General features: G+C 40.5%; 1 protein-coding gene across 1 annotated transcript; it reads right to left on the reverse strand.

Annotated features, from left to right (window-relative positions):
• Window positions 1–6,298: 6,298 nt before the first annotated feature.
• On the reverse strand, window positions 6,299–11,876 carry LOC108231641. The gene is made up of 3 exons (XM_017408833.3): window positions 11,726–11,876; window positions 11,121–11,270; window positions 6,299–9,397 (listed from the first exon to the last, which is right to left on the reverse strand). The coding sequence occupies exons 2-3, from the start codon at window positions 11,266–11,268 to the stop codon at window positions 8,349–8,351; spliced, it is 1,197 nt and encodes a 398-aa protein (XP_017264322.1). The 5' UTR covers window positions 11,269–11,270; window positions 11,726–11,876; the 3' UTR covers window positions 6,299–8,348.
• Between the last annotated feature and the right edge of the window lie 1,600 nt (window positions 11,877–13,476).

Here is a 13,476-nt window from a genome sequence, read left to right on the forward strand (position 1 = left end):
GGGAGGGGGGCGGTAAGAGGCCTTGATAATGGATAGGGGGGCGCTGGCCCAAAAAAGGTTGAGAAACACTGGTGTAGAGTTTAGTGTTGCACACCAGTTACAAAATGATTGACAATATAAAAGAAAAAAGTATCTCCGCTCAGAATAGTTTTTAAAGAAAATTGTTTAACTCCAAGCCATCCAGAGAAACACTCTGTCACACCAGAGACTCTGAACTCCTAACAAGCACAAACTTCCTGCAGAATCGGGCTCTGAGAGGAATGACCATCTGCCTCAACTGGTTGTGTTTTCAGTAAAAACAGCCAGAAGGAACGCCGACATCAGCAGGACGGTCAGGCAGAAACACGCAGGCGTCAGTGCAGATACCTAAAGAACGGTTCTTATGTATTCCTATGAATCAGTCTTCTGCATGTTTGGTTCTGACTCCGGGAACCGAGAGCAGATTTGATCCAGACGACCTCGGAGGTCTTGATGGATTTTAGCACCCAGACCGTTTAGTGTTTTGTAAAACAGCCAGAAGGAAGATTTTAATTCTCCAAGCAACAGGAAGCCAGTGGCCTACAAATACATCAGATGTTTAAAACACATTTACAGGGCAGCAGTCTCTTCTTTTACAAGTTTGAATTTCTTCCACTCAGAGTGAAGAATCCTGTCTGAGGTCAGAATCTTGTCTGAAGCATAAAAAAGCACCAAAATGAGGTTAGCACACGCACCCGGAGGCACTTCCAAATCCTTCGTCTTTATTGGACTTTTGGGGGCTTTGTGCTTGTGAAGAAGCTGAAACTGGATATTTCTCTTTCTAGGTCTTGGCAGAATGTTTTCTGCGGAATTACGGATCAGCTGGCGTTTTTTTTTTTTTTTACAGAGCTATTTGGACATTTCAGTAACAAGGAATTACAGCAGTTTGGCCCAGAAATACCAAAGGCACAGACAAGATTTTCTGAAGCACAGCACGTCCCCAGATCTGACGATGTAAGGGTGAAACCCACTGATCTTAGAAGTTTATACGATGGTTTAAAGAGAAAATAAAGGTTAAAGATAACTTCAAGGTTTTTCACAAAAGTGAAGATCAACGTAATACCATCTAAAGTCTGGGTTGATCTTATAAGGATAAAATCAAACAACACTAAAATATGTTTGATATAAAAATGCTACCATTCTTAGGAAAATAATGTACTGTCTTTAATGTATTTAGCTTTTTTAAAATATTAGTAAAGGTTAATCATTGGAGGCCCACGATCACTGAGTCTGATCATCTGTTGGACATTTTTTAATCAACATGTTTTTGTTTTGTTTTTTTGCTTTTTTTTTTCCAAGTGTATCCAAATAAAGTCTGAGAAGATTTTATTTGGTTACACTTAATATGCCATTGCTGTCACTCCTTGGATAAATTACAAGATGGCAGGATTGATGGTTCAATCCCAAACATCTGATTAACTTTGGGAGTCAGCCCCATTCAAAATGTCTCCCGCAGCTAATCTCAGCAGACAAAAATGGCTCCAAGTCTGTCAGTTTTAGAGATATAGAGCTAAAGTTTGGTGTGGTAGTAGCTGAGAATCATCCCCAACAATGATTGGACTCAACAGTGTCCATCTGTTAGCAAAATACCTTGTGAACCACTGGATTTAAAAGAAAATCTCAGAGAAATCCCTGGGTACACATCCACAACATCCACCCAATTCAAGATGGCCTCCACAGCCGAGTGACCTCATCAAACACAGATGTTCCTCCCTTTGTCTAAAAACATGCATTTTAGGTTAATTGACAACTCTAAACTATCCTGAGGTATGAGAGAGAGTCTGAATGGTTGTTTTTCTCTATGTTGCCCAGAAAAAGGGAGTAAAGTTAATGAATCGATCGATCGTGCCTAATGTAATTTACAAGGTTTGACCAAAACAGCTATAACTCTGTTCCTTCCCAGCATAAGATCCTTTCAGTCTAAAACTCTGACATGAAAGACGGCGGGCGATATGCATTCCTTCAAGGAATGCTAGGCCTTAACGTTGGAAATGGGTTCACCTTTTTTTTATAAGATCTGAAATATTCAAACACTGCTTCAGTAAATAAATACCAGGTGTTTTTAACTGTCTGAACTTAATAATTATCAGTGATACGTGAGCTTAATTAAATTACTGTGAAAACAAGCGCTCCAGTTGAAATAAAATCCTAAAAATGAAACATATGAGCCGAAGATGAGGAAGACTTTGCCTCTGCTTGTTGATACTCAAAGCAGCTCAGTGAGTTTCATGCCACATATTTTAGCTCAGATGAGCCAAAACTCCCAGTTCTGCTACGCTACCCAGCTGGGAGGTGGGAAGCTGTTCAGATTTTTTTCTCTTTTCATTACTCAGTTGTTGGGCGATCGTCAGAGGCTCAGGCGTGTAACATAATGAGCGAAAGAGACATCTTCTGGAGCTCAGTGACGTCTCACTGCTGCCAACAAGTCCCTTTCGTTTACCGTCTGAGAGCATAAACGGCAAAAGAAACCGTCTTAAGATTCAAGATCATGACAGAGAGTTGATTTCTGAGTCAAGCGTTGCATCGAAAACCCTGAGAGGGCCTTTATTTCCACGAGCGAAACCGTTCCCTGCTGCTTTATTATTTCACACATCAAAGCAATTGAGTCTTGTTGCATCACGATTACAGCTGGCCCACAACAAACAGTTTGAAACAAAGTGCCATTTATTCCGAGCACAGCCTCACATTTAGCATCTGGCTACTTCTCTATCCTGGGATTTATGCCAGAGCAGAATGTGGCCTGTCCTGTAATAGATGTTTTAGACCTGAGGGGAAAGTGTCCATTAAGGAGTCACAGAACTCCCCTTTGTGTCCGACTCCAGTCTGCTCGGCCCTCCTCGGGCTAGAGTGGGATGTTTCTAATTTTGTAAGTGATGAAAAGATATATATATATATATATAAAAAACAACCCAACAAAACAAAAAGAAAAGCTTACTTTTTGAACAAGAACTTCAGTTTCAATGTGGCACAAACGGAGCCGTCGTCTGAAGGCTTCAGGATTATTTACTGTGTTTGGTCAGGGAAGGACTGGAGGCTCGTGATTGCCCTGTAAAAATAAAATCAGCAAACGGAGGCCGACTTATCACCTCGGTGCAGAAACAGTTCACTCATTAATCATTGAAGTAGGTTATCACACACACGTTGACAAAGGTTGTGTTGTTGAGGCTCAGTTTAGTTTCCTAAATGTGAGTTTTCCTGTTAATATCACTGCAGATGCTTTTGGATTTTATTTGGACAAAACAAGCAATGTAAAGACACTAATGTTTTCTGTTTTATAAACCTAAAGAGAGTTCAGATCACTTGAATTGGGGTTTTATGGAAAGATTGCAAACAGTATCTTACCTGTTGTAGATGTGCTTTTCAGTAACTTCTGTTTGGAGAAATGGAGTTTAATTAAGACTGAAACGATCAGCCAAAGCCTCGGCTGAGTGGAGCCAAGACCAAAACGGGTTGCTGCTGTCTTAAAAAATACCTTTTCCTGGTAGCAGTAAATAAGACACACTGGTGCCAGTTCTCCCCTGAAACTTAGCTGCTACACACCTGGTATCTGTTAAACTGGTACTATTAGCTGTGTGCACTGGGTACAAACCTGGTACGCGCCAGATACTTACCAGTACTTACCTGTTAGGTATTAGGTAGTAGCAGGTAAGCACCCAGTACAGACCAGGCTGTGTTATGTATTGCTACCTAAATTTAATTGTGAGTCTTGCAAACAACATTTTATAAATGCTTGCAATGCTTTCCAGTTTGCATTCGGCTTTTATTTCCATAAAGTCAGCAACAGCTAGCAGCTGTTGCTGACTTTATGCAGCCAGGGGCAACTTCCTGCAGGAGTATGATAACATTTCTGCTGGATTAACCAAGTAATGTAAAATAAATGGCTGGATTAAGGCTTATAAAATAGTGTTTGCATAAACCGATATGAAATTTGTGAGACTGGAGTTATTTTAAAACAGCAACGATCCACTGTGGTCTTGGTCTCGTTCGGACTAGCCATTAGCTTGTCAGTCCTGTCAAGGTTAATCGCTAAGACCTATCTACAACAGGTAAGATAATAATTGTTCATGAACAGAAACCTACATTAAAAGATGTGAACTAACGCTTTGGGAAACAGGTCTTCTTTAAAACCACTGCTTACCTCCCAGTAGTTCCTGATTTCTGTATTAATGTATAACACTTTTATTCATGTGATCATCAAGTTACACAGCTCTAATCTTTCTTTTTCATTCAAAAACAAGTTCAGCTGTTGGAAACACAAAGAGGTGTTACCTTTTGAGCTTCCCTTTAACTCAACATTGTTTCTCCTTTTGGTTCAAACCACATTTTACATCCTGTTAAAAGAAAGAGATCAAACCTTGGTTGTGTAAAATGTGACAAATTTTCTGACATATTTTGTCAGAAAATTTAAAGCAGACAAATTAAGTCACATGTGGGTGAATCAGAGGATTAGTCAGCTGTTAGGCTGAGCTGAAATCACTTGTGGGTGTCTTGTTAAAACAAAAAAAACAACACTTTTTTAGGGGAGAAAATAAACACACACACACACACACACATATATATAGCAATTTCGACTCAAAAGGCACCAAGATAGTCACTTTGTATTCAAAACCCGAGGAAACATAAAAAGGTTAGGTGAAGTCAAGAAAAGTAATTACTGTAGAGAGGAGTGGGAGTGCAGACTTGAACAAAATAGGCAAATATGAAAATATAAAACAAACACTGTCAGCCGCTCACATGATTAACTTCTACAGCTCTAATACTGTAAAACAAACATTAGCTGCAGTGCAGAAAGTACAGATGCAGCTCAGGATATCACTATTATAAATGAAAACAAAATGGCTACAACTCAGCTGATGTTACAAATATTGTGCTAGTAGCTGAGCGTCCTTAACAACACATGACCCAAGTGCTACTCATTGTTCAAGAGCCTCAGTCATTACCTGTAGGAGTCAACCCTGTTTGTTTGTTAGCAAAATATCCCATGAACCACCGGATGGATTTTAATGAAACTGTCATTGGATGAACATCTACAACTGTTTCACTTTTGGACACTCAGCTCATCACCATTAGCTGAAACAAAAGAAAAATGTCTCCAGCTCAGCCATTTTAACAGATACTGAGCTAAAATCTGATGTGGTAGTAGCTGAGAAACATCCACAACACATACTCTGAACATGACATCTCACAATATCGCAACTAACTTTATTTGCAAGGTTTGACCAAAACAACTACAATTTCTCAATGATCTCAGTCTAAAACTCGAGCATGAAAAGCAGAAGGCAATATGCCTTTAATTTACATCCTCTTTTCTGGACTGAACATATGTAGGTGAACTACATATTCATTTTCATGTCATTTTATCCTCCTTTCAAACAAAAACCCCTAAAAGCCGTTGCTCTTGTTACACTGTCGTCTGTAATAAAGTCACAGAAGATCTTGTCTCTCTTCAAGTGATCTAGCACAGCTGAAAACTAAAGCATTTGTCTGCACAAGTCTCTACATTTCTGAAGCAGAAGCCCTGTGGCTCAATCAGAGGTGACTCAGCCTGCAAACATTATCCTTCTCCTGCAGCTCCTGTTACCTGCTGAAAGTCAGGAGCTTCAGAGCCTTTTCTGTAGCAGAGTGCCACCTGCTGTTCATTTGCCTCCATACTCATCTAACTCGCTTGTCAGTTTTTAAACCTTTCTCCACAGTTTCCACCTCATTTCATTGTTTTATCTTACAAAAAAGGGGGCAAAATGATGGAAAATGGCCAAATTCTCACAAAGACATGTTTTGTTTTTTAAAATAAATAAATAAATAAAATAAAATATTGCTCAACTGTTCTAAAATCTGCTATAATTGGCCCGATGCAAGTCAAAAAAAGACGATGCGTTGCCATGGAAACTATTAGTGACAAGATAACAAAAAATAGACACTTTATTGTTTGTAGATGATAAAAACGAGTGGGTTCCAACTGTGTTCGCAGCTTCCTTTCAAATCAGTTTTCTTATGAGTCTGTGTTGTTTTTTTTCCTCCAGTTTTCCTGTAAAACTACACAGGCAGGGGTTTCCTGATAGAGGAAAAAGAGCTCAAGTTCAACTGCTGCAGGTTCAGGAAGGATTCCTTTTGTTTGGGAAGAATTTCGGGGTAAATTTACTCCTGACATTCAAGATGACATCAACCTGTTGATGTGGTTTGAGAGACGAGCAGTGAGGTGATAAGTTGTCAGGAGAAGACAAAGAACGCTGGCAACACAAACACACCTCTTCTTAAAATAAACCACATACAAACTCTGTTCTTATTTAGAAACAGTTTCAGGAATTTTTATTTCTCACATTTTTAACAAAACGCATCAAAGAAACATTGAAACATAATGAACACGACAGGTTATTTAGAAGGTTTTTTTCAGTGATCTCAGTGTTTTCAGAGTCACAGAATTCCCTGAAACATGGATTGGTTTTGAAGGTAACAAACTGGATCTTTACTGTCTTTATTGAAAAGCTTAAACAGGTTAGAAACAGAGCAGAAAGTCCCTGACCTGCGCACAAATAAAGACTTAAATCAAGTGGACTGAGTTTTAGATGAAGTCAGAAGTTAGAGCAGGACATTGAACTAAGACGCCTAATTACAGCCCCGCCTGAAGGCAATAAAATCTCCAACACCTTGTTCCTGCAGAAACTTGTTGCCAGACATTTAAAAGATGCATCAAGACAATTCAAAGTTTTTATTGCATTAAATAAAATGTGTGGTAATTTGGACGTTCAACTAACTTGGTTCAGCTGTTCAGAGTGAAATAAAGTTCAGCACAGGTTAGCTCTTTTCTTGAACAGGTTGAACAAGTTACTCCATTTATCACAAGTTTGTCATGTAAACACTCATTCTTACATGCAAATGAAAATGACAAACTGACCTGAAAGTGTAAATAAACTTTACTCAGAAAGGCCACAGCTTTAGTCTGAGATAGAAACCCAGTTTATTTAGGTCTTTTTGGGATTGTTCAGTTTGTCGAATTAATTTGTCTATCTTAAGACATCTTTCTCTCTGTGTTTAACTTTAGTTTCCCTTTTATTTTTGCATTTCTGTGGTCGGTTTTCTCCCCTTTTTCGTTGAAGTTAGATTAACCTTTTGCAACATATTCCACTTTAAGAATCAAAGCAATTTCTTCACTCACGAGCGGATTATTTAGCAATTTGTCCATTTCATTAGCACATGGATAAACTTGTTGGCACCTTTACGTCTCATTGAAACAATCCTTCATTGCTTCGTGAAAAGGTTAAGATCACAACAGTTGCCAAACCTATATCTGCATGGTTTTAGTATGTGATTGAATAAACAAAACAAAACTGAAATTAAAATGATTTGTTTATTTTACAAAGATAGACTAACAAATCTTTCCATACTGTAAACAGATTTGTTGGTACCCATAAAGAGACGATAGATTTTTGCATCATAGTCATGTTTCAAAGTAAATGTTTGACCCTGCAAACCCAAAAATCCAAACCCAGGTTGATCAGACAGATGAGGATGGAAGTAAAAGAGCCAAGGAAACCGTCCATAACCAGTCAAGCTGAGCTCCAAGGTCAGGGTATGTCATTATTTTAAGATTGTACCATCCATTACAATGATCTTCATAGAAAAAGGCCCAGGAGGGCTCAACTTTGACAGAAAACCAAAAAAAAAACCCAGACTTGTGTTCACCAAAATGGATGTTGACGAGCCCCAAAGCTTCTGGGACCGATGAGACAAACCTGAGTTGTCGGCTCCAGTCACATCATTTGTTTTTCTGATTATTGTGGAACAAATTTATCCACAACTGTAAAACTAGAACTTTAACAATTTTTAATACCTGTATCCGTCAAAAAGACAAACGTTTGTACTTCATAGTTTCAAATGTAGCTCATCTGCGAGTAGCAAAGAGGCTCTTGTGCCGCTTCAAGTCTCTAAAAGTATTTATTCCACCAGTCGACGTTTTGCAACAGACATTATGCTGTAAATTCCATAATACTTTTTGCCCCTGAATCATTCGTATCCAAACTGCTGAGGCCTGTTGTGTAAAGACAGCATCTGAGGAAACTGATGCTCTGAGCAGACTGAAGATGCCTCCAGCCATCTGTTTCACTCAGGTTTAGAGCCCATACATGCCTCAGCCTGCTTCCTCAGGACCTTCCTGCATTTGCAAATATTGTTCCAAGCATGTGAATAGCTGCTGAGCAAAGTATGTTTATTCTTCTTTCAAAGCAGCATTAAAAGATATACCTGCCATCTGCCCACAGCTAAGAAATACCCAGTAAGTTTCCACTCCATTTTTTTAGTTGTTTTTTTTTACATCAGAGGACAGTTTTGTTTTTTTAAACCTGTGTCACACTGTGAGACGCTGACGTGTCTCTGATGTTAGCTGCAGATGAGAGTAAAGATCGGACACACCAATCCAGCAGGGAGTCAATAGTCCTTATCAGAAGAATATTCACACTGAGGTTGAAGGGCAGCGTAAAAAGGGAAAGCACGCTCACTAACCCTATTATTAAATTCCCCCCTGGGTCTGGAAAACCCCACAGCCACCGCCCACCTCGGTGATGCGAGTCCACATGCTTCTCTGTGATAAATGCCAGAGGTACACCTCTCTTTGTCCTCTCGTGCTCCTGTCCGCTTCCCTTTTCTGACAAACAATGAGTGGAGGCGAGGACAAAGTCTCCATAGTTACGCACCAACATCTGCACGCTGTCGCAGGAATATGCAGAGTTACCCGAGTTGTCCTCCGGCTCTGGCACGGACATCCCAGGATGCACACCCCTGAGGGGTGCAGACAATGCTGGGAGGGGGTTTAGCCCGCAGCAGCCACATGGTTTCCTGCCATTTGTTTTCTGCACCTGTGCAGGGACTTGGCATCGTCTTTGCAGGCACGTGCCGATGATCAGGAGGAGCACGAGGAGGAAGAGGATGCTCCAGCACAGGTTCACAGGCGAGGGACTAAGAGCGTTGGGCAAACATCTGACAAGGGAGTCGGTCGTGTGCAAACAAACAGCAGCCCACGCTTCCTCCACCTTCCAGTGCCACCTGACATTCAGGGCGACGAAGAACCACACTGACAGGCAGCAGAAGAAGCTGACAACCTGCAGCAAGCTCCTGTTGTCCTCCTCCGCCTCTTTGGCATTTGCCTTCCTGACACACCAACCCTGCTGATTAAAGCCCTCCGTCTGACTCGCCCTCCTGTGGTCGACAGCAAGATGGGGCCACAGCAGTCTGATCAAGGCCTCCAGAGCAATCAGGAACGTGATCAGGAAGATCACGGCCCCGTAGGTGTGGCTGAGGAAGAGCAGGAAGCGCAGGGCGATGACATCACCTGATGGGCTCAGGTCCATCACCCAGGACTCACAGATCCAAAGAAGACTCAGAGAAACTGTGGGAACACAAAACAGAGTTTTGAAGAATGACTGAAAGGGATTTACATCAGTTGTTTTAGAGAAGCCTAAAACAACTGTTGTAGTCTGCAGTCTGAGACATTTAGATATGATGCCACGTTTCTGCTCAAGAATCTAATCAGGAGAAGACATGTCGGTAGAAAATTGTGGCTAATGTGCAGAATACATCCGGGACGTGTGTCTAGATGTGACGCGAAAGTCAAACTGAACACTTTTGACTTTTAAAACTCACTTCAAGCCACTTTCATTCGCCTCCCTCTTTGTTAAGTGTTGGGGATTTTCTAAGTTACCCAACCTAAACAAAGAACCACAGAGAGAGAGTACATTTTTTTAGGATACTTTTGCAAAAGGAGAAGTCACTCGAGCAACGACCTTTTGGGTCAAACTCCAGTGAGTTCTGAAGTCCTGTAGCATCAGCATCTTTTTATTAGAAACAAGGAATGGGTGGGGGCTGAATAGGTCAGGACCGGTTCTGCCACACAGATTAATCACACAAACAGAACTTACAGCATGTAGTGAAACATTCTGTCTATCAATCCTGGTACAAAGATTATCAGACATACAGTGACGTTACTTGGGGGATTGGCTGGACCAATTAGATAATTTACTGGTTTACTTAGATAATTTACTGGCCTACTTAGATGATTTGCTGACGCCTGTAAGCACGATAAAATGTAAACATGATACAAATGAACTCAATTAATATCTCTGACATCCGGTGTGACACGTAGGCATGTTTTACACATAAACACAACGGCTGGTAATATTGAAAAACCCTAACATTAAGTGTTTATGAGCAATGGTTTACGTCATAATACTGAACACATTCTTTTGAGTTTCATTCTAAAAGCTCTAAAAAAATATTTTTATTTCTTTTTGGGGAAACATCAAGTAAAACCGCTTCCTCTTAGAGACTTTTCTTGAAATTACACAAATTATTAATTTTTTTTTCACCTGTAAAAGAAACTGGAAGGAGACAAACTGTGATATTTGTTCCAATCTTTTATTATTGATTTAAAAAATAGATAACTGTTTCAACTAGAGCAGAGGTCTCTCATACACATATATTAAAACATTAATATTGTTAATGGTGTTTTAGTTTGATTTAAAGCAAAACCACCATTTTGTCAGCATTACTTGTATCTGTAGAGCCGTCGTCAGAGATTTAGCTACAAAAACAGCCAAAACCTGATCAAATGCAGCTGTGATCGCATCCAGTGGCTACAACTCAGCCTTTCAAGATAAGTAAAGAGCAATAAATGATTTTTTTACGCCTCGTCTGTAGTTCCTGTAGTGTGTTATGAGCGTTCACGGGGATAACGGAACTAAGCTTATTATATTAAAAGGTTTTGGAGCCCTCAGCAGCTGAAAGCTTTGAATTTGTTTAATCTCGTTGATTAACCAGCTGGGTGTGGCTAGAAACAAACGCACTCTGTTTTACCTGTAATCACACCTGAGGTGGCTGCAGGGAACAAAAAAACAAATACAAAAACAAACAAAAAAACCCACTGGCTATCAGCCAAAAACTCAGAATTTCAGGAAGTTCTTAAATGTTTTTTGATAGTATTAAGAACTGAACTGTGAATTTAGGTACTCGGCTTGTTTGACAGGGCTTCGGCAGGGAAAACTGACTGAATTGACTGTGAGAACCCTTAATTAGAGGCCTGCGGGGGGGTGGAGTACACCTGGTCGTGTCCTCACCTGTAACCAGGAAGTCAGTGAAGATCAAGAGGCAGCAGCAGCAGAAGCTGACAGGACCGTAGGACACAACCAGCGATGGCACGAAGAGAAGGCTGCAGAACAGTTTACACAAACACAACGCCACAGCACTCTCTAACACACCATCCATGGCTGCAAGAGAACAACAAACAAATCACATTTTTATTTTTAAATATAGGTTTTTTTCTTTAGGCTGAAGCTGAAAGAGCTCAGGAATGTCAGGCACTCCTTTAACACTAAACACATTAAGCAACGAGTAAGACCTCCATGACGTTTCATTTAAAGATATTGCACAAGATCTTTCACTTATTATCAGTGAATGCCCTGTAGTTCTGGATCGATATTTCATTGTGTACATTGGTAATGAACCCTGGACAAAAAGAGCTCAGCAACAAGTTTAGCTGCCTGCCAGGGTCAGCAAGCGTTAGGAATTAAATGAGGAAAATGTCATGAAACTTTTCAGGAACATGAACGTCCTGAATCTTTAGGTGACTTGTGTCACCTACTATGGTACTCTATATTGAAACCGGTTTTAAAACAGTTCAGATGACATCAAATTGGAACATTATAAAAAGAAAAGCTGTTACCTGCGCTCACAGGATCCTGCAGAGCTTTATGTCAATATGAGCTTCAAATGCTTCATCTGCGTTCTTCACCTCCCCGTTTGCTCCACCCTCACAGGGATAATAAGCCTCCTCCTCCTCCTCCTCCCATCACCACCCCTGCACCTGGCCTGGGGAGGTGACAGAGCATGTGCATTTCTGAAGGGCGTGCCACTGTTTGTGCAGCAAGAAAACCAGTCAAACCACCAGCAAACGATTGCGTACATACCAAGTGTGTGTCTGCGTTTGGGCCCAAAGAGAAGCCAGGTGATAAGACTCTGGATGAAAAGAGTTTCAGTGAGAAGCTTTCACCCAGTTTGTTCAGGCTGCAGTGTGGTGTTTAAACACATAAAGCTTGGCCGATCATGGTTTTTAATGCTGAGCAGAAACCTGTTGTTCCTGTTCATGAATACAAATGCGTCCAGTAGTAGTTGCTGCTCGCAGAATAGTTCACTGACAAACCAAAAGAAAAAGAAAAAACAAGTGCATTAACAATCTACCCGACTCTTGCTGATAAATGGATGAAATGGCGCCACGAGTTCACTTCAACATCCTGAAATGAACCGAGGAGCGACACAAAGAGAGCTCAGGAGACTCGCAGCTTCAATCAGGAGCATTTACCGCTAAAAATCGTTCAAGCTTACGCTTTAATTGCACCTCATCTAAAGAGTGAAATGATAACAGGGTGACTCTTTCCTAGGAGCCACAACCGCAAGATGAAACCGTTGTGATTCCGCGACACAATATAATTACGCAAATACTTTTATCCCCTGAGCAGTTTTACAAAGTCTGCGTTTTGTTTCCCTAGAATTTGAGCTTAAAGATTAATTTTGTTAAAGCTCAAAAAACACATAAATCTAATAAAACAAGCAAAACCAAAGATGCTAAAGACCTCCATTTGACACCTTTATATGAGAAGTTAAATATGATAAAAACAAACAAAGAAACTTGAATAACTGGATTTCCATTTTGACTGTGACAACTTAATCTGCAAAGTACAAATCAGTGATACCATCTAATCAGTTGTTTTTAAACTACACTCATCATTTCTACACCCTGTACCTTTTACACAGGTTTTAAAAGAAGTACTTAAATAAATTCAGTAGTAATTACAGCTTTTTTTGTGTGAAAGCAGTGTCGTTATTAAGACAACATAAACCTGCTTTCTAGGAACAGGAACCACATAAACACAGACATCTCTGAGTTCTGTAGATTCACCATTTCTAAACAAACTGTAGAGCGAGTATGGACTCCCCAAACAGGTTGGGCAGTCCAACTCTTGGCTTTGTGCTCCCCTATAGGGACCCTTTTGAGCCACATACAGTGGGGCACACATGTGCCCCACATTTCACAGCAGTTGGGTCCAACATGGACGACCCAGAGTGGGCCTAAGGTCAAGCAGGCAGCTGGTGGCAAATGTGATAACGTTAGCACAGGCCAGTGAGGGCACATGGGGACTCGCTGCAGGGCTCTGCTTTCAGTGTTCTTGCATATTCTGGGCTGTGATTATACTGATGGGTCCACACGCTGCGCCCTCAGAACCGGTCCTCAACAGCTTCAGCTTGGTCCTATGTTCTACCTGCAATATACCATAACTTCTGAATTGAAATACATGGAGAATAAATGTGCTTTTCTGCATGTAAGAGTCATACGTTTCCAACATCCGACACCTATTCGTAACCACGTTAATAAAAAAACACAAGGAAATATATTTAAAAATTGGAAACAAAACAAGC

This window comes from Kryptolebias marmoratus, linkage group LG4, assembly GCF_001649575.2.
Source record: "Kryptolebias marmoratus isolate JLee-2015 linkage group LG4, ASM164957v2, whole genome shotgun sequence".
Taxonomy (NCBI): domain Eukaryota; kingdom Metazoa; phylum Chordata; class Actinopteri; order Cyprinodontiformes; family Rivulidae; genus Kryptolebias; species Kryptolebias marmoratus.